The 27,915-nt window shown below is 36.0% G+C and overlaps 2 protein-coding genes across 4 annotated transcripts in view; one reads left to right on the top strand and one right to left on the bottom strand.

The window, feature by feature from the left end:
- LOC311066408 (uncharacterized protein) overlaps positions 1-27,915 on the bottom strand; it is a gene marked incomplete at its 3' end in the record, with an annotated part of 106,472 nt that overhangs the window by 77,167 nt on the left and 1,390 nt on the right. The gene's annotated exons all lie outside the window — the stretch shown is intronic.
- On the top strand, positions 19-27,915 carry lzts1 (leucine zipper, putative tumor suppressor 1). 3 transcript variants are annotated; one of them, XM_084086863.1, is made up of 6 exons: positions 19-177; positions 22,754-23,251; positions 24,089-24,934; positions 25,099-25,287; positions 25,477-25,671; positions 25,763-27,915. In XM_084086863.1, exons 2-6 carry the CDS (start codon positions 22,892-22,894, stop codon positions 26,348-26,350), a joined length of 2,178 nt encoding a protein of 725 aa, XP_083942989.1. In that variant the 5' UTR covers positions 19-177; positions 22,754-22,891; the 3' UTR covers positions 26,351-27,915. The 3 variants fall into 3 exon arrangements, with proteins under 3 accessions (XP_083942989.1, XP_083942990.1, XP_083942991.1); XM_084086864.1 differs by lacking the exon at positions 19-177 and adding an exon at positions 20,261-20,378; XM_084086865.1 differs by lacking the exon at positions 19-177 and adding an exon at positions 20,371-20,408.

Below are 27,915 nucleotides of genomic sequence, written 5' to 3'. Positions count from 1 at the left end.
CACATCATGGCAGTCTGTAGAGACTCAACCCACAGTACAGGAGGAGGGAAGATCGAAAGGAGAGACCAGAGAGATAATGCTTGTAACTTCCTGTTTTCCATTTAAATATAATCAGAGCATTTATACAGAACATACACAGCAAAAACAAAAACACACTTGGAAGGAACATGAAGCACGGTGAGTCACTATTCATTTTACATTTAATGTTGGTATCGGATAATTTGAAATGCTGTTGTTTTCATTCTTCTGTTTCACTATAAAAAACGAACCTTATTCATATTATTATTATTATATTGTTTTACAGTAAAAGTATATAAACATCCTTGAAAAACAAGACACATGCTTAGAAAAAACTGCATAAGAACTTACATTCTCTGAAAACAAGTTCTTACCCTATTAGTGTTTTCTGTTAGTTTTAAGCATAAATCTAATGGTGAATTAGTTAAATACATTGGTAACACTTTACAATAAGGTTCATTAGTTAACATTAGTTAATGTATTAACTAACATGAACTAACAATGAGTAATACATTTGTTACAGTATTTATTCATCTTTGTTAATGTTAATTAATAAAAGTAAATCTTTTCATTGTTTGTTCATGTTAGTCCGCAGTGCATTAACTAATGTTAACAAATACAACCTTTGATTTTAATAATGTTTTAGAAAATGTTGAAATGAATATCAACTAAGATTAATAAATGCTGTAGAGGTATTTTTCATTCTTAGTTCATGTTAACTAAGGTAATTAACTAATGTTAACCAATGAACCTTATTGTAAAGTGTTACCAATACATTCATTAACATAAACAAAAAACGAACACTTTTCCTAATTTTTTTATTTTACAACACTTCTATTTTACTAATTAGTTATTGCACTGTGAACTAACATTAATATACATTTTTTATTAAGTAACATTATCAAAGGTTAATAAATGCTATAAAATAATCTAGTGTGTTTTTATATACAATGAAACACATTATGTGTGTAATATTTACGGTACGACGGGGCTAAAGGCACATCCTAAGGAAAAAATGCTTTTTACTACTCTGATTGCAGAAAAAGATATGTTTTTTTATTGAACATTGATGGAGCAACAGATTTTGTGTGAAATTAATCATAAAAGTGGTTCATTTTGTTTAAAAAAAAAAAAAGTATAAATGTATGAGGTGGCAAGGTGGGCCTTTTACCCCACACATGGGGCAAAAGGCACACATTATTTATACAAATAGTTTATCTAAAATAATATGTAAAATACAATACTTTTACATATTCTCCAGTTATTGAAAAAAACTGTTTCTTTATTTATCTAAAACAAAACTGAAAATCGTTAAGAAGACATTTGTCTCAAAATATAGACATTCATTTTATCGATACTCATTTGCTACTTAAATCTACAACATTTTAAAAAAATATTAAATATTAGATCAAATAAGCACAGAATCAACTTTGCGTTGCTGTTAGCAATCGTGTCAAGGATCAGCAAAATTTCCACGTGCATCATCAAAAGCGGATGTTAAGAAAACTGAGCTGAATTTTTGTGGCATATGGGTTAAAAAAGAATAAAGTCAAATGCGCCTTTTACCCCGGTGTGCCTTTAGCCCCGTTGTACCCTATATAATAACGAATTATTGTTGCTGATCAAATTAAATGAGAGCCAATGAAACTTCTACTCACGAGACAGTATGATCATAATGAGTGTTTTTATGAGTACAATACAGTAATAGGGCAAATAGGATAACAATCACAATATGGTAAAATATGAAATGTTATTTGCAAGGAACATGTACCTGAACCTGGATCGAACTAGCTGAGCTCATGAGCAAAACCTCTAGGAGACACAAACTGACACAAACAGTGACCACAGAGACTGCAATGAATTATGTCAAAAAAGCACTCTTACATAACAGATTGATTTTTGTCTCCATGTTATGCCATTTTTATCTCCTTACACCGTCAACAGTTATTGTTGCGTAGGTTCCCATAAATCTTGGTTTTACCACACAAACTTGACTGTTAAAATGTCATGAGCCAAATTGGCATTATCGTTTAACTTTGGCAAAATGTTAATTAGAAGGTTAAAACTCTGATGATGATGATAACATAAAAAAGTCAAAAAAGCATGCCTCATCCTGTTTACCGAGTTTCAAAGAAACTGCAGACTGGGGGAAATACCATCTAAAAACAGAATAACAATGTGCAAGAGCCTGTTACATGCCAAGGCAAGTTCAGATAATACACAAGTACTTGAAGACGTGTGGGAGCGCAGGATCTTTTTACTTCAAACCAGTTCATTTATTATGAGTCTTTGAGCTCAGGGAAGGCAGAGAAACAGATACATAGATTTACTGTCAGAGGGAGAGTTTAACAGGACATCTGCACAGGCAAGTTTTCAGAGAGTGGGTGTGTGAATGTAAAGTGCAAAGACATGGCTTATGTTCATACACGCAAGAAAAGAGGACAGAAATGTCAAAGTAGGTGGACCATAGTGAAGTAGGGTGGACATGCAGTGCCCTAAAACCAATAAGTGTGATATTAAATGACTATATACATCGGCTAATGTATAGCTGCACAATTATCTAATTAATTAATTATAACAAAAAGTACATAGTTAAGTTGTAAATTCACCATGCCAACATGCAGTAATATGGATCTCTGCAGGACTTCAGGTCTCTCTGCAGCATGAATAAATTATAAACTAATGCTTCACTGAGCGCCGTTTATTCAGTTATTTAGGTCAGTGGCATGACAGCATATAGATAGATATCTTATTTTCACTTTTTATATAAAATGTTTTTAAAAAAAATCCCACCATCTAATGGCAGTTCTGAAAGTAAACATGACATGAGCTTACTGATGTTACAAATGCACCATTAACATGCATCTGATTGATAGATAAACCCCAAACTCTTTGTATAAGCAGACAGTTGGTTGCCCTCTTTGACTGTTAATGCTGCTAAGCAACAGTATTAACAGTCAAAGAGGGCAAGCTTTCAACTGAACCATGCATTTTAAACACTTACGTTATGTTCATGCGCATTTAACTCAACTGCTAAGTTAATGTATTAGGCTTAACCTTAGGCTATGATCCATATCAGGGGTGGCCAAAATTACTTTAAAAAGAGCTATAGAAAAGTAAATATAAAATGGGTCATTCAACCAAATTTCGGAAACTTCCCCGGCTCAAATTTTTGATTTTGTTCATATTTTTTCCGAAGAAAGACAAACATAGTGACCAAAGCCAGATTATTGAATGTCATGATGTATATTGACTGAGTAATCCACTATTTTGTAGAGGGGGGTCAAAATGACAATTTTCACCTGAGATTTGGAGCCAAATTACAGAGGGGTAAAAATGACTTTAGAAAGATTGCAGCATTCTTATTTTATTTTTACACAGAGATTAGTAGGTCTATTAGTTAAATCCATCGACTTGACCAATCTTTGTTGCATTATTTGCCAACGGTGAAAGTTCAAAAAATGGGAAAAAGCACTTCTTGTGATTTTTGCCCCAAGTGTGCATGCCTGTACCTCAAGAAGTATTAACGATATCTTAATATCCTTTTAGATTTTGGTTTTAAATTAACATTTATTTTGGTATTTTCATTTTAAAGGCCCTATATGGTTCAATCCCAGGGATATGGAGGATCTTAATGCGGCTCCATGAGTAAATTGGTCAAATGTACACATTTTCAGTGGTCAAAAAACTATACTAATTTGGGTCTCTTTGCATACAGCTGATACTTGTTTCTTTGATCATCAAATAATGTTGAAACAGTATCTCGTTTTTTTTCTATCAACACAATTGCATAGAATATACCTGTCTGAGATAAATATTGTTTTTCCAAAGTTTGCGTGCCTGTCACTCAAAAAGTATTAAAGTTATCTCAATAGGATTTTAGATTCTGGTTCTCAACTTTTCCATGGAAATCTTCATTTTCAAGGCCCATACCCGTTAAACTCCCTGTAATTGGAATGCTAGATGGAATTTGCATGCAAATATTTTTGCCCGTTATCGCTGGTGTGATTATCAGTCCCCAACGGACCGAAGCCGCCTTGTGCATGACGCGCCATTGCTAAAGTCTGATTGGGGCAAGACAGATGTTTGGGGAGAGCTCAGCCAACCTCTGCCCATGCCTATTTGGCCCCGATCGTGACTGTGTCAAGGTCAATAAGTCTCTTCAAATATCAGATAATCTGACCTTGTTATGAAAAAGCAAATTAGTTCAGGTTTTAAAATATCATGTGGTGCGCCTCCACAAAAATGTGATATTTATAAATTAATAATTCATGAGGGATCTCATCTCAGCATCTAGACGTGCCTTATTTGGCCTTATGGGGTTTCATGTTTTATGAGGATATTCCATAGACATTTCTATAGTGTACAAACTGTATATTCTATCCCTTAACCTACCAATCACAAAAAAAACATTGCTTAGTATTATTTACAAGCTGTTTTCCTCATGAGGACAAAAAAAAAATTCCCCACAAGGACAAGGATTTCATATATTGCCATATTTGTGGGGACATTTTGTCCCCATAACGTGCGGTACACCTGAACCACACACACAAGCACCAAAGCTGTGTGAAACTTGAGACTGTCTCCTAACTGTATAAACAACGCTTTCTGTTTCCTTGTTTTTTACTCTCTCTTACTGGCTCTGCATGTGGGAGGAACAGTTGGTGTACGACTTCACCCTGAATAGACAAGTTTATCATCAGATTTTAACAGAGGGTTAGGTTAGGTAACCTAGGTTAGGTTATTTTTTCAGTTTGCTGGAAGTCCAAGACGTTTCACTCCCCTATCCTCATGCCAGACATATTCGGCAAAAGATATTTTAAACACCTGTTTCCCTCCAAAAAGATCAATAACTCAAGATGGTATGCAGCTCTTCCCAGTTAAACTGTTTTTAACAATCTTGTGTCAACTAGACAGACGGTTAGAGCACATTATGATCTCATGAATGATTTTATTCCAGTTTGGCACCTCAGAGTATTCAAAACATTCAGAGGTATCAGAGCTGGCCTTTCATATGTACACAGTTAATCCTTTGAAGGGAGAGACATGTTCTTTCCTGCCTCCAGAAATTACTCATGCGTGCTTATGAAATCTTGTGTGGGTGAGAGATGCAGTCGAGGTGTGGAGCACTGCCACTGAACAAGGTGTCATGAGTGACGTTCTTTTAAAAGAAGAATTAAAGGGTTTTTATGGATCTAAACACTCATCTGTTGCAACACTGACACTTGTTTTGGTACCAGCAGCTTTCTTTAGAAAAACAATCTACTATACCTTGATTTATTTTTTTGTTCAAAACAAGCATTTTAAACATCCATCTAAAAAATACATATATTGCAATGTCTATATTGCAGTGTCTACTCTCTTGATTATTTACTGAACAAGTCATTTTAAATTTAGAGTTATCTGATAACAAGGACATAAGGAAACTCTAAAAACCAAGCATTGTACTTATAAGTACATGTGTTAACTACCCACATGCAAGATTTTAGGTTAAATGTACAGAGAAAAGTATATTGTTGGTTTTGTAAAAGAAAAAGAAAAGATTTCACAAAATGTATTTTAGGGCTGTCAAAGTTACATGTAAAATGTCAATTATTTTCTAACACATTTACCAATTTTTATATATTAAAAAGCCATAGTTCTTAACAGTAAGAACTATGGCTTTTATGGCCATTACGTTTTGGGTTGGTTGTTCTTTTGAAAGAAGTCTCTTATGCTCAACAAGGCTGCATTTATTTGATGAAAAAACAGTAATATAGTGAAATATTATTACAATTTTAAAAAAATATATATATATATATTTGAATACATTTTGATTTGATTTATTCCTGTGATGGCAAAGCTGAATTTTCAGTAGACATTAATCCAGTCTTCAGTGTCACATGATCTTCCAGAAATGTTGAAAACAGATAATATTTTCATTAAAAACTAATCTTTTTGTGGAAACGGAGACACTTTTTTTCAGAAATCTTTGATGAAAGAACAGCACTGATTGGAAATAGAAATATGTAACATCATAAATGTCTTAATGTCACTTTTGAACAATTTAAATGATTTTAAATTAAAACTTTAAAACTATACATTTTGTATTCTCCCGACTTTTAAACAGTAGTGTACATGAATGTAAATAAGTGGGATGATGCTTGGGGGTTCAAAAACCTTGAACCCTACACAGGGCTCTATAAGCAGCCATTTATTGCAAAGACACTGATTGGTGTCTGTTGGCCATGACCTTAATTACAGCTCACTGACTAACTGATTTGAACAATTTAGTTCTGCACATCTAATTATATCTTCCAACATGGGGAGTGAGGGTCATGAGGGTCACTACCAAAATCTTAAAAAAGAAATGGAAATATGGTAGTGTGCTGTCTCTATCTGTCAGGGCTCGTTCAGAGAAGAGAGCATATCTGTAAATATTTCATGAAAATGACATGGAGTATATATTTCCCAGATACACTGGGCTCTAAAACTACTTTTGGATGGATTCCAGAGGCATCTAAGCTTTCAGGGAATCTTTGATGGTACCAGGAGCCAGACAACAGAGATCAATCAGAGACAAGAGTCTAGATGCTTGATGACATCTGATCACTTTTCCAAAGAGAATTAGAGCCTAGGAAAGCAGAAATATGATAACCATCTTTGCATTCTTTAAATAAAAAAAATAAAATAAAAAATGTCTTCATCTTTTCTTATTCTTATTAGAAGTAGTATTATAAGGATCTATTTTACTTCAGAAAATCCATCGGTTATCAACAGGCCCATTTGGAATCTGCTATGAAAAATCTTTAATTTTACGTCACCTTTTGCAAGTTTGTTGATAAAATACTTTGAAGATGCTAATTAGATGATGCTCCCATTCTGTCTAATTGGATGGCTCTTTTTGAAAGAATACATCAAGGAGTCAAGGTTTGACTGGTTACCATGGCACCGTTAGCTCTATCTTATAGATATCATAACTACACCATGGGGTGCGTTTCCAGAAAGCATCGTCAGCCATCTATGGTTGCAAGTTCCGTTGTTACCAACATAGTTCAATGATTTGGTGTTTCCCAAAACCATAGTTCCAAGGAACATTCGCAAACAGTGTCACCATCGTATGTGGTTGGAATTACAGCTCTCGAGCTGTGGTTAGAAGCATAGTTTCTAGTTAAATGACATGTGGACTTAGGCACAATAAACATGCTAATATTCAGTACATTCTTCATTCTATTTAAATAAATATCCATTTTAATCTATATTTTAGTGTGTCAACAATCAATGGTGTTTTTGAAGAGTGCATGTGTGTTAAATGTGCAAATGTGCAAGGGAACCCGCAATGACGTTACTTCAATAATGACAGTCCTATATTGTTGAACCAATGTAGTTCAAACGACAGAGGTGTGATCGTGTTACTACAGTTTTCGGGAAACAGTCGTGACTAGATGGTTAGTCCAACAACGCATAGTACTATGGTAGTTAATCAGCAGGTTAAAAACACCCCTGGTTGCAATGAGCAGAATATACTGTACAGTTAGAAGTCCAGCATTGGTTACAAATACTAAAACCAAAGTCATTTTCTCTGCAAATACATTACATTTCATTCAAATTGTACTGCACATAGTTTCAGTTTAGATGTTTTTTGTTTGTTTGTTTTTCAAACATTTTAATTTGTTCTAATCTTTTTTTAATAGTTTAGCTAATGATAACCTTATGATTCATCATTACAATGGTTGCATTTTCAGTGCTGCTGTTGGCAACAGTTTTGGCTTGTTTAGTAAACTGAGCTCGCTTTCAATTCAACCTACACACCATTCATTTAACTCCAAATTCAACTCCCCCTCCATCATCCTCTCCACTCTTTTTTCCTGCATTTCAATCAGTCTCCTACACACCTTTATCCAAAACAGCCGAGGTTCAAGGGCAATGGAAGAGGAGGCCATAATCAAGACCACTCTCTGATTTAACCAACCATCATTCTTTTCCTTTGTTTCACACCACATGCGGTGAGAAATAGGGTCAAATTAAGCTGGCACCTGTTTTTTACTTATTGTGTAGCATTTTCAGTGCAGTGGTTATAATAGAGCATCACAGCTCTTAGAAAAAAACGGATTAAAAAAGACGAATGAATCAAGACATGAGCATTATCGAAAAACAATTTAAATTTAAAACTAAAATAACGATTATGATAATGATAATAATGATACACATTATTTAGTAGCCTAGAGTGAAATCTAGTCGCAAATGCAAGTGATTTACTTGCAATGTAGAGGGTTGTATTGAGTGAGTTATTCAATGATTTCACAATATCTTTGAATTTTCTTCATTTTGGGGGCTTAACAAATATTGATACACGCAATTAACAGCAATTTGTAATTATTGGACAGCAGCAATCATTGGACAACAGCAATCATTGGACAGCTGTAATTTTTATTGAAGCCATATAAGAAAGAAAATCGTGCTTTGGTAAATCTTAATTATGACATAAAAAGATAAAAAGACAAAATGATGAGATAAAAAATCAAAACTGACATACTAATTCATAATGACAGCCCTCTACAATGCAAGTAAATCACTCGCATATGCGACTAAATCTTCACTCTGGGCGACTAAATAATGTATATCATTAGCCATTGGCTAATAACTTCTTATTACTCGCTAACTCGCCAGTGTGTGTGTTAGAGGCTAAGTATAAGTTTATCATATATATATATAAAACACTCTGACTGAGAGCTTGAGAGTTTCACTCTCTATCAATCGATCTGTACTATGCGCAGCGTACCTGTATTTGACCTACCGTAAAATCTAGTGTGAAAGCGCACGACACGCAGTCGCTTTGCTGAGAGCACTGTTTCTCACACACACGCAAAGAGAGAGAGATAGAGAGAAAGTCTTATATTCATATTTGTGAATATTCATTTTATTAATAGTAGAATTAGTAGTAGTAGTATATTTTAATAATAATTGCTATTATCTATTTTTTTACAGAAACACTGAATGTCCAACAAAATCTTAAGCACCCCAGTCCTAAGTTAGTGTTAAAATGACAAATATGCGTTCATACATGGTTAACAAGTTTTAGTGCAAATTACTAAAGTTCTAGCATTAAATAGTGCTTGATTTTCATAATATCATAACATAATACTTGATTGACTGGTGTTAAGTGTGTACGTTCAGATATTTAAAAAGATGTGCCATTTTACAAAGATAAGCTGATTTAGTGGAATCATATATATATATATATATATATATATATATATATATATATATATATATATAGTCTGGCGAGTAAACTAAAAAATGCACAAGCCACTGGAGATTATATTGCCAAGGTGTGCATTATGAGATTAAAAAGTAAACTTATGATATAGTGGGACTAATTATGACATAAGTCATAATTGACATACTAAGTCATAATTATGAGATTGATTTTGAAATTATGAGATAAATCTAAATTATGACTATGCCAAAATGATACTTTTATGCCATAATTTCAATTTATGTTATTGTGACTTAGTATGTCATAATGACTTTTAAGTTATAATTTTTACTTTTAAACTCATAAATATATGACTTTTAAACTCATAAATATATGACTTTTAAACTCATAAATATATGACTTTTAAACTCATAAATATAAGACTGATAAATAGAAAAACTTCTCATCTCATACATGTGACTTGTAAATCATAATTTCAACTTTTTATCTCATAATTATGATTTAAGTTACAGTAGTACATTTATTCTATACTTATGATTTACCAAAGCATTTCCACTTCTTCCATAGTAATTGGAAAATAATATCAGACTCCAAGTTTGGTGTAAAAAGTTATTAGAATTAGGAGAAAGAGTAATAGCTGTTTCTCATAGACAATGGCAGTAATTTATTTCTTCTCCGCACAATTATACATGAAATCTAACTTGCAAAAAAAGGCGTATCACTTAAGCACTCTAAGTGGTTGGCGTGAATAAGAGAGTGGTCAGAAAGTGCTGTGAGGGTGTTGGAGAGGACTCTGAGTAATGCTGGAGGAGGAGATGTCCTTCCTTTTGAATTATTCACTCCATCACTGTAATGCATCTGCCTTCATGTCGAGAGTTCTTATTTCAAGAGTGCATTTACTCTCAACTGCTCCAGATGTGGCTGAGAGCTTGAGTTCTAAAAAAGGTGACCAATGGGATGCCTGCATGTGTGTGTGTGCTACTCTCAGCCAAACTTAAGAATTAATATAAATATCCTGCTAAAATGTTTCTCTCTCTGTAACCCATTCTTATGTGCAACTCAATTACTTCTCTCAGGACTCAGATCTCAGATCCTCCAGCATGAGATAAGTGCACTGCCAGGGTGTATATTAAAGAAGGCAAAGCCCCGAATTTAAAACCATCAAAAATCCTTTATTTATAGTTGCTATGGTGACTTGAGTTGCATGTTGAATACATAATGCATTTTAGGATGAAATTGTCCAGTTCCAAGTTCCAACAGACTTTCTGTACTATATATAAGGTCAGTGTTGCATTGTAAAATTACTGGATTGGTGTAGATAATTTGTTTGTCTCTCCACTAAGTTCCACAATCTTGGTTAGACAAGTATGAGAAATTCCTGTAGAAAGGGGATGGAGATTTCTGTGAACAGCATGATTTTCAGTCAAATATGTTCAAAGCGTGGTCAAAATTGGTCGGATATTCTTACATGGGCTGGAATTGATTGCGACATTGCAAACTATTATTGTCTACCATTTTTCTTTAAAGAAAAAGTGAAATGAACTACGAACTAATAATAATTATTACAAGCATTTATTAATTTAGGTTAATGTTAATCACTATACTATTGTTAATTTTTAATGCACGTTTGGACACAATACATGTTCATTAATACAACTTGCATGTATACATTTATGTAGAAATTCTTATTACCTAGATAAATATATGCACTAAAAGTATGAAAAGCATGAAACCTAAATCACAAATTGGAACTTATTGTAAAGTGTTACAGAAAAAGTGCAAGACTATGACTTCACAAAACACAGGTCAATTGAAATGCATTTGAAAGATGCATTTGATAGCAAATAAAATAAATAACTTAAGCAAGTAAACAGTATGATTTTGACCAGGATAGTTTACCCAAAAATGAAATATCATCCTTTACCCTCACGTCATTCCAAACCTGTATGACTTCACAAAAGATTATATTTTGATGAATCTTGATAACCAAACAGCTTTGGTAACCACTGATAAATTCATCAAAATCTATTGGATTCTACTGAAGAAAGTCAGTCATACAGTTTTGGGACGACATAAGGTAAATCATGACAGAATTTCAATTTTTGGGTGAATTATCATTTTCAGATCGACTGTATCAGACATTTTGGGTCGCAGTCCTGCAGTATGACTGTTCCTATGACGGCCATCAGCCCATTTTGTGTGGTAAACATTTCCAAAAAAGCATTAAAAAAATACAGAGACAATCAGACTGGTGGATAGCACAGATTAAAAAAGTAACTGCTGCATCATGGGGCAAAAAAAAACGTCAATAGAATGTAAAAAGGACTAAAAAACACATTCTAATGCCTTTTATACCAGTTACTGATTACACACAAATTGCTAGCTAATGAGAGAAAATTAACAGAGGCACATTGTTGGATGTGTAAAAGCTTGGGCCACTGTGATGGGCTTAGCTCCAGATGGTCATTGTGCTCAGTTTTTTTCTTGATTAGGAATGATAAGATCACATCTGCTGGTGGACAGAGAAAGAGAAAGAGATAGCTAACAAGACTTTTCCCCACAGACCCTTAGCAGCTGCACACAATATACCACCAATTCAGTCTCTCTGTCTAGATGAATGGATCCATAAGACAGCATTATACATCCAGCGTCTTTAAACATGCGTGATGACACTAGTTTATTACATATATGGATGAAATGGAGAATTTGTATGTATTTTGAGCCCAAAACCTGCTTATTAACCATCTGCAAATATTTACCTGAGCCTCATTGTACATGTAACAGGTTAAATTTCAAAATTGTGTAATGAACCGAATTAATTTATTGTGAAATTAAATTCAGCTGATTCAGCTAATTAGCACATGTGCTCATACAGAACTCAGGGAGAAAAGCAGCATTGTTGTGATTGTGAAACATTGTTCCCACGGGACACTCCCGACTGGCTGCACTCCAGTATTGACACTATATCTAGATCCTTTCTAGAATTCATTTAAAAAACGGTCATAAAAAACATTTTATATTAACCCTCTGGTGCTGTTCGTGGTGCGGTTACTCCATCGGAATGGTACGAAACTTGGTAAAGGTTTTGGTACTTGCTGTGTGAACACACAAAAAAGGTTTAATTGAAAAGATTAAATGGGAGTGAAAAAAATAGTGTTTTGGAAAATATATATTTCATATAAAAATGTAAAAAACAAAAAAAATTGTATAACTTTTTTCAAGTTTACTTTTTTCACTTCAGCAGTATTCTGCCAAGTGTTGTCTTTAAGAAGAGAAAAGGAGACCAAACCTAAGTCTGTGCTCCAAAGCATTCAAGATTTATGCAATCATAAATTTCAGGTCCATGCTCAAAAAGTGATTAAATGGATTATACCTACTGAATAAATATAATTAAGTACCATAAAATTACCCTGGCTCCGCCCTCCTACGTACTTCCGCTCAATTTTCAATTTCCTTCAGTACTCCGTCTGGGTTTGCGTATATTCGTGGGTTTTCTCCGGCCAAATTTTTACCGGTCCAATCAGCGAACAGAGGGAGTGGCTGAGAATGATGACGATGAAGTTGTGCGCAAGTTTGAGTTGTAGGGTTACGTCACGACCAAACGTTAGCGATTGGTTATGGCAGAGCCAGAGTGGCTCTGGGCGGATCCAATAGTTTTAAACTTCAACAGAGTACCCGCCTTCAAGGAAGTTAACACTTGTCAATGGAGAGTGGCCAGACTCTCTGTACAAATTGAAATGTACGAGAGTCTGGTAGGGCCAGGCTACCATAAAATCCCCTAAAAATATTAAATAAAAACATTATCGAACTAAAATAAATCATTTCAATAAAATAAAACAAAATTCTGTAAATTTTGACCGACATGCAAACAGTACCAAGAGGGTTAAGTGTCTTTAACTACTATGTACTAAGATTAAATTAATCATTTGAAAACAATGCACCTAGTGTGTAAACTAGGGATGGACATTTTTCAAAAATATTGTATATGAATATTCGGGTTCATAAAAATTGAATTTTCGTTTATTTAAATGTCGTTTAACGAGAAATAGGCCTACGTTATTTTTTAAGTTTAAGTTTGTTTTTGTTTTAAGTTTTTGTCACCATTTCTGAACAAGCTTACATTAGGCAATATACACAACAAGCTTACTATATATCTTAAGGTTTTCTTTTAGTTGAAAACATTTAACAATAAGTCGCGAACGGAAAAAAACGCTAATAAAGCAGACTGCGCAGTTATCGTATAGAACGTTATCGTGTTTATATTGTTTCACGTTCATGTTGAGAAAAACAATAATATCCACATCACATGCTCGAGTGAGAAAACGCGCGGCACTGACAGGACAGACGTTGCAGAGACACAGTGTGCAAAGTGAAGTTACTAACAGCACTTTGCGTTTTCTGTTCTTAAACCTGTCTCCCTCAACGAAACTTAAAGGAAGCATATGTCTCAAAATCATTTTGCTACCAGAAGATATCATCTCGGATCACGATTCCCTCGGGGTACAGCTGCGCTTACCTGCAGTCGTTAAAGACTTTTCTAACTTTAGTTAGTGTGTAATGTTGCTGTTTGAGCATAAACAACATCTGCAAAGTTACAATGCTCAAAGTTCAAAGCAAAGGGAGATATTTTCTTTTAAAGAAATTGCTTTTTAAGGACTCCAACAAATGGCTGGTAAGGACTACACGACATTCCTCTCGGGTTAGTGACATCACTAACCCTAAAATTTACATAACCCCTCCCAGAGAACACGATTTATCAGGGCCGCGGGAAGTGGGGGTGCTGGTTACAATTCTGTTTTCACAGAATTGTAAATGCAACGCATATGTTTGTTCATTAAAATGTATTAATTTTTAGCATTTAGTCATTTATTTGTAATAAACACTTTAAGTGGGCTATTTAAAAATGGTTATTTATATGTTAAATTATCTTTTTAAAACATAAGCACAGAGTGTTATGTAATATTGTGTGTGTGTGTGTGTGTCGAAAAAATTTGTCCGCAGCTGCTAAAAAAAAAAAAAAAAAACCCAGTCAAATACCCCACTGTCAGTATTTTGTAAGGAACAGGCAAATATGTTAAATATAGCAGGAGACATTTTAATTGTTTACTAATAAAACAGTTATTTTTTTATGTCTGTCAGCTAGACAGATGAAGTTGACGACTCGCGATCTTCGCAGCGCCAGAGAGAAATGCACATTTCATACGAATTAGCCTACATAAGCAGCGCAGTCTGTTTTCTTTCGTTTTGAATTGTTCTGCTTAAATGTAGACATTTAAAGCTATCTATATGTCTCAGGTCTGTGAGGCAATAGGCTACCTTATAGGCCTACGCTGAGTTTCGGTTCATTTATGAGACGAGCTCCAGGTTCGCCAGCGCCTCCGTGTCCTGATTATCTATTTTCTAATAGCCTATATTTAGCTACTTCTTATTAAATCCAGACAATTTGTTGACGAAACATCGATTAAAATTAAGATACAATTAATACAAAACAAAATTTAATTTAAAGACAGGCTTTGTGCTTTCAGTTTGAGGTCTCTGTGAGTTTTAAAACATTCTTTTAGTGCCACTTTAGAGCGCTCACGTCCGTAGCGAAAACGGTCTATAACTTTTTCTTTTTTTTTTGTGAAATAAATTTCTAAAAAAATGCAGCTTAGTCCAGTGCGACTTAGGCTATATATGTTTTTTTCTTCCTCGTGGCGCATTTTTTGACTGATATGCGTCTCCGGAGCGACTTATAAAATAGGCTACGGTAAGTTATTTATTCTTTTTGTGCAAATGTCCCATACCCATCCTTTAAGGATTCATTTATGTCCCATTGACCGGTCCATTGCATTACGAATAAAAGCAGAATCAATTAAGTCAAAAATATAATGTGCAGTCAAGTGGTTGGAGTTTTATAGTCTTGATATTGTTTCTTATTCAAAAGTGGTGACGCCCAAAAAAAAAAAAAAATCAGCACCCCCAACCTAAAACCTCTTCCAGCGGCCCTGCGATTTATGGATTATCAAGACAGAATAGCTAACTCATAAGCTACATAAATTCACCAACTAACCATTCAGAAATGTTGTCTACATGTTGTCACTTCTTCTTGAGTCTCTCCATCATTTTCTGAATCCGGTTTGAACATAAAAGGCTAAAAGTTTTTGAAATTTCCAGTGCATGTCTGTGTGAGGAAAAAGGACACAAGCTCTTAAAGCTCCGCCCTCTGTGCCGGGAGCAGCAGCTCATTTGCATTTAAAGGAACAGACACAAAAACGGTGCATTTTTGCTCACCCTCAAAAAGTGACAACTTTAACATGCTATAAAAAAATATCTGTGGGGTATTTTGAGCTAAAACTTCACATACACACTCTGGGGACATCAGAGACTTATTTTACACCTTGTGAAAAGGACATTATACCACCCCTTTAATGCAGTGACGGACAGCTGCTTCCTTAATCGACTGGTGTTTGGATTTCACGTGATTTATCATTGTGGTGGTGATATTATAACTCAGTTTCATTAATAATTTATTAAAAATAATTCCATTTTGCAATATCATTTTCATCTAGGTATTTTCAAACTTTGCGAGGCAGACGACGACATTATGTGATCAAATACAATCCACTTGTTAAACACGCTCCACAGCGCCACCCAGTGCATTTAATTATAACTGCGGAAAAAAAAAAAAAAAAAAAAAAAAAAAATTCGAATAGTATTTTATTTTTCGAATAATAATTACAGATCGAATATTCGAATATTCGTGCACATCCCTAGTGTAAACACGTTTTTACATTGTACTTATATTATAAAAATACCTGCATAAAATTACCGCAGTAATAAATTTCTGTTATTACATCTATAATTACGCAGCTGTCTATAGAGCTACGTCTTAACCAACCCTTAAACACCATACCCCGAAAACTGAGACTTTGCAAAAAAAAATTGCAATACATTATGAACAATTAAAAAATAAGTAGTTAAGTATGTTAAGTAGTAAAAAGACACCTTACATAAAGTGTGACCAAAAAATAAACATAATAGATGCCTCAGTGGATGCACCAAGAAGTCTATTTCCCCAAAACTTGTTTATTATTTTTATAGACATTCTGGAAAAAGCCTCCAAATTCTTGATGTATTAAATTTCTGCAAGAAACCTAGTACCATATGCAAAGCAGAGCATACATTCCATGATAGGAAGGGACACTTATTTAAAAAAAAAAAAGGGGGGAAAATTATTCTTAACAATACAGATGCAAGTCTATGGGTGCCATCTGGCCATCCCAGGTGTGGTAAAGTGCAGCAGTGTACGCTTTGTTCAGACTGCAGTAAATCTTCTACAGTACAACAGCCCAAACTGGGTCTCATGCGGTAATGGATTGGCCATGCGTTGGATAACGTCTGCTGGCCACACTTCTAGGACGTCTTTGTCCCGCATAGGTTGACAAACAAGTGGAACGTGCAAGGGGAACAAAACCACACACACACGCACCCAAAAGAGGCCCAGTGTCTGTGATAAAGGTCTTTCATGGCCAATTATAGCCAGCCCGACTTTCCACCTCAATAACATCTAAGCATCTATTAGCGGCAAGCGACGCTCTGTCACAGCTCCCACTGAGCTCAGCTCATTGACTGTATGATTAGGTCATATCGTTCTCATCTGTCTCTGAGAACAATGATACAACAGCAGAGCGCATAAAGAGCCACAGCTACTCTCCAACAAACTGTAAATCATGTGTCCTACTGCTGGGTGATTACAATAGTGTCTGAATGAGCCCCAGGGTTACAAAGGCCAAAATCTGAAAAATAAGCTTAAAAAAAGATCTTCTCTGGCAGGGCAAAGTGTCAGTTATTATACAGACATTAAATGTAATTCTTAACACCATAAAATTCCAGCCACACTCTTAACCTTTTAAATAAAGGTTACTTATTGGCATTTATGGTCCCATGAAGAAGAATTTTCTAACCCTAACCCTGATAACCCTGATTTTTTTTTTACTAATCTGGAAACCGCATTTTAAGGCATCAAATGGCAAATCCAGAATTATAAGCTCAGTAAAAATTTTCAATAAATTCATTATAAATATATAGATTTTTACAATATAAATAAAAAAACTACATTATAATAAAAACAAAATATATTATGTAATAAAATAAAATAATATGAAATAAATATGAAATAAATAAAATAATAATACAAATTATTTTAATTTATGTTTTAAAATAATAGAATAAAATAGTTTAATAATTATTTTTTTTAAATGTACTATTTTAGGGTACGTTTACACGATGTACTTAAAACAGAAACGTTTTTCCTTTGTGTTTTTCGTATACAGAGACAATGTTGTCAAAACAATCCCTGTTCACACGGATCCACCAAAACGTCTAAAAATGCTGTATTATCCATGCCAGGCCAGTAGTTGGCGATGTCACTTTGTAAAGAAACACTACGCATCTATAGACTGAACGCGTAATACGCATGTGCATGACTTCACCGTTTTCACAGATTTGAAAAGTTTGCATTTTCAGGCCCCCAAACACAGTGTTATCGTGTAAATGAACGACCAAAACACATTAAAAAGTTTTCCATTTTTAGTTGAAAATGGTGTCGTCTAAATGGCCCCTAGTCAGTCAGAGCTTTCCTTTTTTGTTCAAAACAGTCATCTGGCACATGGCCACATATGACATCAGTTTTCTCCCGAATGAGACTCAGAACAGCATCCAACTGAAGATGTCATAAATCAAAATTGGCCCTCATCTGAACTGACCAATAAGGGCCAATGACATTTTGCATAAGCATATCTTATTATTACACTGCTGCCCTCTCACTTTCATTGCAAGGTACCATATTAAACAACAGCTCCTCTGGGAACTCCTAGACACTTAAATCCACATTCATAATTTAAAGAAACGTATTCAATGTGCTGTCTGTGCCCCCTGTCCCAAGGGGCCACAGCCGTAGACTGGCCGACCTTTGATTCCTCGCACACTTGCAAATGTGCCCGTCCCATTGTCCACGGCTATGGCCTGTTTTTACATATTGATTGCATTGATCCCTCCACTAAGCACTTACAAAGAGCATGTGAAGAATCAATACCATGCCTTCTGCTGTCATCTTTCCAAATCAAACTTCACCCCCAAAACAACATCTTGTCGGTGTGTAATGAAATTAATTCTTGGAAGGGACTTGGGGTGACAAATCAGAAACGCCAATTTTCTTCACAATTAGAGCATTGAAAAATGTTTTGTTAACTCGAAATCTAACATTCCCTCCAAACAACACAACTCCTCCAACCTTGGCGTTTTGGACAAAAGGGATGCATCCGCAGAGTTGGGATAGAGTTTCACAGCCAGATTGATTATCTGAAAATCTGCCTTCTTTGTTCTGGTCCCCGCAGTGCTGAATTTGCGCTTCAGGTGAATGTACACAGATGCAAAACCTTCGGTGAAGAGCAATAGCTGTGCAGTGGTTATGGCATTTTGAATTTACTATTTTTATCATTTTCAGAAAGTTATGTAACGACTTTAGAACAATCGTTGGGGAAAATGCTTATGATCATTTCTTAAAAAAGTCACAAAAATAAAGTCCAGATGCAGATCTAGCAAAGGGACTTAAAAACAAATGTGCTGAATTGAATTTGTTTTGTACAAGAAATCTATAAATAACACAGAAGTGAATATTCTTATAAAAGTCTCTTTGTCTTGTTTTCAAGTAAAACATCCCTAAACATCCTTTTTTCACAGAAAATTTCTTACATTGTTTACTTTTCTTTTCCCAAATAAGAATTGTTTTAGATAGATTAGATACTACATTTACTCAAAAAAAAACTTTTTTATTAAAAATAAAAGTGATTGTTTTTAAGTAATTTATATATTTCTTTCTGGAAAACAATACAAAAATACTAATTAGACTGCTTACAAGTCAAAGGGCCACTTGTGTCTGACTACTCCAATATGAAAGTATCAAGAGGGTCATTTAAACATATGTTCAACTGCTTTTGGAGGTTATTAAAATATTCAATTGCTTTGGAATTTTAAAGTTTATTTTGAAAACACATCTGCACAAAAATATACATTCTACACATTATGGAAACACACTTCTATGGAAGCTTGTTCCTGCCACGGAATAAAACAATTTAATAGATAATTGCAACTTTTTATCTCACTATTCTGACTTTGTTCTCACAATTGCGAGTTATAAAGTGAGAATATAACAGTTTATATCTTGCAATTCTGGCTTTATAACACGCAATTGCGAGTTTATATCACGCAAATCTGACTTCCTAACTCACAATTGCGAGTTTATATTACGCAGTTCTGAGGGGAAAAAAGTCAGAATTGTGAGATAAAAAGGTCGCAATTACCTTTTTTTATTATGTGGTGGAAACAAGCTTGCACACACTTCTTTTTGAGAGGTAGTTAGAGAGTCATTTATTTTATGGTGTAAATGTAGCACTCAGCTTAAATAAATGTTCGAGTTCACTGAACCTCACACAAAACAGGCACACTTCAGTGGACAAAGACACAGACGGAGGGAGGGAACATCAAGCTCTTCTTTCTTTTCCAGGAGGGGTGTTTGTTCAGAGTGGGTGCAGGGCAGTTTGGAGAGGAGGGGAGGGCAGCAAAGAGAGCCAACTGGGAAAAGTGTGTGTGTTTATAAAAAAACAAACTGTGAAACATAACCAATACTAAACGAGTGAGTCAGTGAGATTCACAAGAGCTTATGAAACTTGTATATTTTCTAGTGTATTGTAATTATGTTAGTGTTAGTGTGTATGACAGAGAAAGAGCGGGAGTGAAAGTGAGATTGACAGAGGGGGGCTTGGAGCTCATTGTGAGCAGCAGTGAGTTAATCTCTTTAGCGGCACACGTCTTATGTAAAGAGGTGTAATGGTCTCTGCCCCCTCTTTCTCCCAGGGGACCCCAGGGGACACTGGGGTCCCGTCTCCCAGCAACATTTACATGTCGGTTATTCCAAAAAAAGATATGGAGGGGAAAAAAACTCTCAGTGGTGATAAGATCCGCCCACTTTGCGTGGTAGACTTTTGTCTACAGGCAGCCTATATAGTATTCAGTGGTTCACTCAAGGACAAACACATTCTGACTCGCCACGGAGAGCATGCAAAGGAGATTTGATTCAGATTTGACAAACAAGGAGACTGTGGATTTATTTGTTCGAAGAGTAAGTGTCATTATCATCTATTTTATTCTGGTAAGCTTTTGAACTTGAACGTAATCACGGAGTAAAAAAGGTGATTTTAGGTTACAAAAGCCAGACGGACATTGAGACGGTTCAAATGAGATTGTTTACCTGCAGCACATGGTGGGAAGTGATGTATGTGCATGTGTCAAAACACAATGCAATGTCTGACTTGACTTTTGCTGATTGTTTTGTACCTTTTAAATGGAAAAAATAATGCATTAATATAGTAATATGCAGTGTGTATAGATTGCTCTTCATAAATGAAAAGTGCAAACTCATCACAACAAAAATACTTCCCTCTGTGGATTGGCAAAAACAGTTTGCTTGTTCCAGTGATTTATGGGAGTTGTTTTAAATGGATTTTATTGCATTTTTAACTTATGACAAGTGTGTATTACGTGTTGTGAGAATGTGTGAACTGATGATAATGTCAAGCACTGTGATTCATTTGCAGTGCTGTATAAAAGAAGAATATTAGCATTACATCATTGGTTGGCATGACTCGAGGATAAAATATGTGTTACTCTCTTAAACAAAGACTCTGATGAGGTCGCTTTTCATTGGAGGGGACCGCCAAAGGGCTGCCTGAAGCGATTAAGTCCTTCTGCTGAAACAAATGTTTAATCCAAAAGTAGTATCAAACAACCTTATTTAAATCGCTGCATATGCAGAATAAAGCCACATGGATGATAATTGAGATGTCTGGAACATCATCCTTCTGGCAGTACAAACAGTTGAATCAGTGTTTAAGAAGTCATTAATATGCCTCTATACCATTTTATATTCGATTTTGAAATGGCATGCAACAAGGAAACTTGCTGTCGGAATATAGAGAGACAACAAACACAAGTATGTGGTTGCATATATGGTTTTCTTATCTAAAAGCAGCTACAAGGCAGCACAAAATAAAATAACATAAAAAGATACCATTTCTTTGTAATGCATGAATTCATAATGTGATATTAATAATTAAGAAACAGCTGGCATATTTGCTCTGTTCTTTCTAGCTAAAAAGCCTTTAACATATCAGGCCAGTTATACAAAGCCACGAGTGACGATGGTGGCAGGTCTTTTGTTCATAAAGCCCCTTGCTATCTGCTCTGAAAGACAGATGGAAGGCATGATGTGTTGATTATGGATGTGTATTATATGCTTTAGGCACATATGAATCATAAAAGAAGGTTGATTAGCTGGTGACAGACCTTTGGTACTCTTGAACTGTTTTCAGGTGGCTGACAGGTCCAGTCTCCCAAGCGGGCTCCCTTTATTGGAATATTATTTCCAAAATATGAAGCCTTTTATATGTATATACACATGTAAGCTACCTCATCAAGTAAAACATTTTTTTTTTTTCTAAATAATGCTTGTCTGAAGAAATAAAAGATGCAGATTTTTCATGTCCGATTCTGATTTTTTTACAAGCAAATTTGCCGATTCCGATTCCGATACCGGTCGCTGATTTTTTTCTTTAAGCAAATTTATTTGTTGTTTATTTGCTCTATAACAGGCAAACTGGCCAAATTAAGAGTCAACCACTGTATTTTAATCACGATCCAAACAAAGATGCTACAAACATGAAGCATTAGCAGTTTTTAATTAGATTGTATCATTTCTAGATTTAAAACAAAAACTGAATGGTCTGACTTTAGATTTGTGAAATGATGCTACATAAGCCACCTGCACAAAACAAAAAAGCAGACTGACTGAATGAAAATGCAAATTCACTCTGACAGTAGGTGGCGCTTATGGGACAGCAGCGGTATCGTTAGGTAACTTTTCAGAAGACAGTCAGTTCCCTTCAGAGATACCTTCATATAAACCCCAACACCAATTCAATATGTATATTTTTCTTCTTATATTTCGAGCATCGCAAACAGTGAGCTTGCTGTGCCTGGTACGGTATTTGCTTGTGCATGTAAACATACTCAACTTTTTGTAGCCTGACAAGAAGGGGAAAAAGTAATTGGCAGGTCTTTTGACCTACTGACCAAGTAAAATGAAAAGATGTTTACCTAGTCACACTAATTTCAAGCTTGCACCATTGTCAAGCTTTGTTTGTCAGAGAGAAGGGTATTCTGATTACTTGTTCATAGCATGCGTTCAATATGGTCTCAATTTTGTAAATCAGGATATTCAGGATAACTGCCATTAGGTCTAGCCCTATTGTACATGTGGGCAAATAGCCAACAAGAAGACATGCTGTAGTTCCTGTTTTTATACGACCTGTTTGCTCACCTAGTGAACGTTAAGTAAAGTAAACATTAAGACAAATTATGCATAGACCCTGGTGCTATATTGCTCTAATGACAACAAGAGACATCTCACTTCATTTCTTAAAATCCGTGTTTTACCAGGTTTCCCAAATGGGAATAAGAAGGATCTCCACACAAGGCAATGAGCCCATCAGACCTTCCTCCATCATTAAAATTCTGTAATTACACACCTGCCACCACCAAGACCACCAACTGCTTTCTCCAGATGTCCCAGCAAACATGGGTAGTGTCAGCAGTTTGATATCAGGCCATAGCCTCCACAGCAAACACTGCAAAGCCTCTGAAAACAAACTCAAAAAGGGTCTTCAGTCTAAGAAAACAGGCCGTAGCTTGGATGGCCTTCTGAAGTATGGCTTCTCACAGGACCATAGCACCACCAACAACAACTCAAAAGTCAGCTACCATTCAGGCAAAAACGAAGACTTCTTTTACATCAAGGTCAGCAACAAGCCCCGAGCTGCTCAACATAACATTAATACAGCTGAAGACAGTCAAGGAAGAACAGCTGAAATGGACAATGAGGTGGACAGGAGAAGAGGGCCACCAGAATTAGTCCCGCTGTCTGGAAAACTAGAAAAGGTAACAGAACTGGAGTTAGCCAGAAAGTAAACAAAGGGGCTACAGAGTTAATTTTATATTGCCAAAATAACATATCCTCAAGAGTTTAATTTCTTCAGTGCCTATATTGTTGTATATTAAGGAAGTATTTCCATCCTATAAAAACGTCCGTAAACAATTCTGTTTATAAAGCAGTAAAAATCTAAATGTCTGCTTAGTTCACATTAAAGCAGACAAACCTAAAAGATGGCCCATCCCCCCAGCCATTGTTATCACACAAAATCAAACAACAGTCAAATATAGTTGATGTTAAGTAATCCCCACCAGACCCTGACACTTTCACTAAGAGCTTAGCAGTGTCTGCTCCATTTAATTAAACCCCCAGATTGACGAGGTAAGAATGCCTTGATCTCTCCAGAGATTCGGTCCAATGGCAGTGTGGCACTTGCAAGCAGGCAAGCTGCTCTTTCCCTGAATAGCCTCATTTATGAAGGATCTAGCTAGGAAAATGTTTCACTAGGTCAGGAAGTTAATGCTAAACTAGCAGGGCAAACATACTACCATATGGAAGAGAAAATGACTGGGAAAAATAGGAGAAGAATAAGAAAGGAAGGAAGTATTGTTGAGATTGCCATGTTGATCAATCATTTATGCAAAATGTTTTGTTGTAATGTCCTGGCAGTAATGATGAGAGTAATTACTTTGAGAGCATCTGATCAATATGTTTTAAGATGGATAGTGTCCTGCCTTAAACATGAGCTTCATGAATGATCAGTTGGTTGTTGTGCACTTTAAATCTCAAAAACACTCATCTGTCTTTTTTTTTTTTTTTTTTTTTTTTTGTCCCCTCTCATTTAGAGTGTAGAGAACGCCTTGATTCGGCCGACCGCCTTTAAACCTGTTCTTCCTCGAAGCAGCAGTTCCTTGGTGGAGACTCATAACAGCTTGAGCACTATCCTGGGCAAGGGAATTAGTCCCATAGACAGGCTCAAAGATCTTCAGGACCCCAAGCTGGAGACAAATTCTGGTACCTTCTCTGACTCTGGAAGGAACTCTATGTCCAGCCTGCCCACCCATAGCACCAGTGGCAGCAGCCAGATGGACAACCTAAGCACTTCAACTAATCACATGGTGCGCCATGGAGGCCTTAGCCAAAACATGGAAACATTTCAGAACCCACAGGGCACTGTAGCTGGAATGAATGGAAACTCTGGATCGAGTAGGATGTGTAGTGGGACTAATGGAAACAGTTGGGCCGATGGATTTTGTGAAACAAACAGAAGTGGCGAGTCCACAAACAGCAACACAAGATCCATTGGTGTCCTCAGTGAAAGTGTGGCAGCTGCAATAAGTTTGAACAGAGAAATAACTGCTGCAGCACTGACAGTCTCATCCACGGAGCAAAAGATTGATTTCTCTGGAAACCAAGAGCAGTTTCTTGAACACAGATTTACAATTTCAGAGCAAAACCCAACAAAACCATCAGCTTCTGGGGGCTGTGTCCGATCACCAATTTCAATGAATGAATCACTAATACAGCAGCTGGAGTACAAACTTCTGGAACGTGAAACTGAGCTGGCAGAGTTACAAACGAGCCTTGATGAGAAGGAGTCAGACACATGTCAGGTATTTGAGGAGAAGCAACGCTACTGTGCTGAGGAAATGGAGGGGTTGAAACAACGCTGTTCTACAAAACTTCGTCAGGTAAGTTGTTTACAATATTTCATAGATTTGATGGAAATGTGCATATGTATAAAGGTGTTAATCCAAAACCAGTAAGAGTACCTTACCTTACCTTTATAGTCAATCAAGCACGCTATTCACCTTTATCCAGAAAGATCCTAATGATGTTTTGTGTATAACTGCAGGTGTCCCAGAGGGCTTTGAGAGCCCAACAGTTACTGCAACTTCAGGTGATACAACTTCAACAGGACAAGGAACGTCTGCAGGAGGAAGTGGACCAGCTAAATCGTGACAGGGACACTGCAGAAAGCCGTCTTCGAATCTATGAGAGCCAGAGAAACCTTGTACCTACACTAGAAGAGACTCAGTGGGAGGTCAGTCTATAAGACCTTATTGTGGTTTAGTGACAAATGTGGATACACTGAATGTGCTCTATGTTTGATAAATATGTCTATATTGAGTACTATTCTAAATATTGGGATAACCAGGGGAAAGAGCTAAATTGTAAATTACAAAAAACTAAACGCATCTATGCTTTTTTTCACCCTATTTTATATTTGTAGGTGTGCCAGAAGTCAGGTGAGATATCTCTGCTAAAGCAGCAACTTAGGGACTCCCAAGCCGATGTTGGGAACAAACTCAGTGAGATTGTCAGTCTCAAAGCTTCTCTGAAGGAGTCAAAATGCAAGATGGAAGAACTGGAACAGAAGATCAAGGAGTATGAGGAAGCTCTTCACCAGCGGTGCGCTGAGGTCGAGGTATGTGTTCGTTGACATCAGATTAACTTGCAGTTGTTACTGCATCCTGTACTGTTACATATGACTTACTTTGATATCTGTTTTTAAAAAGGTATCTAAGAATGAGTTTCAAAGAAAGAAGAATGAGGCTGACCTCCTCAGGGAGAAGGTGAACATGCTGGAAACAGACATCAAGGGCATGAAGCAGGACCTAGCATTGGCCAAAGAGGAGCAACAGAAGCTAATGACCATGAGAGCCAAGGTTGAGGAGCAACAGCTGCAACTGAAGATAAGCCAAGCTCGGATGGAGGCCTTTGGTGCTAGTCAAGCCAAATCAAAATCCCAGGAGGGACCAGGTGCCAGTAAAATACTACATCATAATGGAGGGACCGCTGACTTGGATACTCTACACAAGGAGGTAGAAAGGCTGAGAGGGGAACTGAAGGAAGAGAAGCAAAAGAAACATAAGATGATGAATAGCTTCCAGCAAGAGAGACAAACATGGAATAAAGAGAAAGACAAAGTAATCAGATACCAAAAGCAGTTGCAGTACAATTATCTGCAGATGTACAGAAAGAACAAGGACCTGGAGAAGATTCTCAAGGAGCTGACGGCTGAGATGGACAGTCGGACAGAGATGGACATAGACAGCCATAGCTCTGACCTGAACTTTGATAAAGTTGTAGCCACAGAGATATGAGGCCATAGAGGATGAATGTTTTCACAATTAACCGAATGGTCTTAAAAGGATGAATGTAATAGTGGGCGGAATTCACAAAGCAAAATTTAAAGAAAGAAACATAACGTCACCGAAGATTTTGAGATGTCAGTAGATGCTCGAAACTCAAGAATATTACATCACTTGTACAGACCACCAAAAGCTTTTCTCCTTTTAGATTGATCACTTAATTGAAAATATTAGGATGTCAGCCATGTGTATCCCTATTAAAGATGCAGTAAGCGATTTTGTCTATTAGAATGGCACTCAGAAATTATCCCTCTACTTGACAGATCTCACTGAATTGATATTTCTCAAACTATCACATCTGTTTCTGTGGCAGCCATAAATTCTGTAAAATCCAAATAATTGACCACAGTCAGATTCTTTGTTTAGCCATTTTCTGCCTGTCATTTTGTTCATTCATAGGACAGCCCATAAATGGGAAGGGGGTGTTTAGGAGTGTGGTAGTTGAAGTTAGTTGATTAATTCAAGTTAAGCACCATATTCAGATTCATAAGCAATTAACAGTTGTTGGTCTGTCATACAAGAACTATTATTTTGCTACAGTTTAGTTTTTAACAACTTTGGCAAAAATTAGATATGCTACTGTTCTCCTTTCTGATCTCTGATTACAATGGTCTCTATGGTATAACATTAGGGCGGGGTAATGGGGGTTAAATCTGCAGAAGTTCCAGAATGGCTACTGCTTACAGCACCTTTAATCTGTGCGCGTTCAACCAAATGCTTTACCTCCCACTTACCCAAACAAACGAGTGCTTCTTGCCTAAACCTTAAGCAAATATATAGTCTCACTACAAGGCAATAAAGTGGGGTGAATATATTATTTGCTGTAAATGCTAGTTTTGCACTTTGTCTTTGTTTTATATGACAATAACTCGTATCACCTTGGCAGACAGGCTCATAGAAACAATATGTATACAGGGATATTGTAGCTCAAATCTCAGTTGTGTTTTTTTTCTCCCAAACTTGGCCTGGTATGATTGTTCATGCGACATGATAACCAATCCTGTTTTGGCTTCATGACGTCAAACCAAGCACAGTGCATCTAAGGGGTGACATTTTCTTCTAATTGAAAACAAGCATGAATGAGATTTTAAAAATTTGGAATGGAAGACAATCCATGAATAAATGCTTCAATTTTGGTCTATTCCTCAAACAACTTCAGAAGCACAAAAATACAATACTGTATTTAACAGTTCACAGGACAGATTTTCCAACCAATGTTGCTTAAAACGGCAAACAGAAAGAGAGAGATGGTCAGCACTAAGACGGTTTCCATTTTTCATTGCACAAATTTGTTACCCAGCGTTTCATCACACAAAATTTCCCAAAAAGCTGCCTTGTAAATTATCGTCCTTAGAGCTTCCAGGAGTCTTGATTTGATAAGAACAAACCGATAATCATATTTTTGATGGTGCAGAGTGGTTGTGGGGTGTAAGGCTGTCTTTAGATGCATTTGAATGCATGTATGTGTTGTATATTTCTTATTTATTTTGATTAAATAAATTAAGATGTTTTCTGAA

This window comes from Abramis brama (assembly GCF_963993115.1).
Source record: "Abramis brama genome assembly, chromosome: 16".
In the NCBI taxonomy this organism is placed as follows: Eukaryota; Metazoa; Chordata; class Actinopteri; order Cypriniformes; family Leuciscidae; genus Abramis; species Abramis brama.
The sequence above is the reverse complement of the archived record's forward strand: the minus strand, read 5'-3'. Positions and strand labels throughout refer to the sequence as shown.

Bases quoted from the DNA above. Each gene is read 5' to 3' on its own strand.
- lzts1 (XM_084086863.1), top strand. From the start codon at position 22,892: ATGGGTAGTGTCAGCAGTTTGATATCAGGCCATAGCCTCCACAGCAAA. The intron at 23,252-24,088 runs GTAACAGAACTG...CCTCTCATTTAG, and splicing joins TGTCTGGAAAACTAGAAAAG to AGTGTAGAGAACGCCTTGAT. The intron at 25,672-25,762 runs GTATGTGTTCGT...GTTTTTAAAAAG, and splicing joins AGCGGTGCGCTGAGGTCGAG to GTATCTAAGAATGAGTTTCA.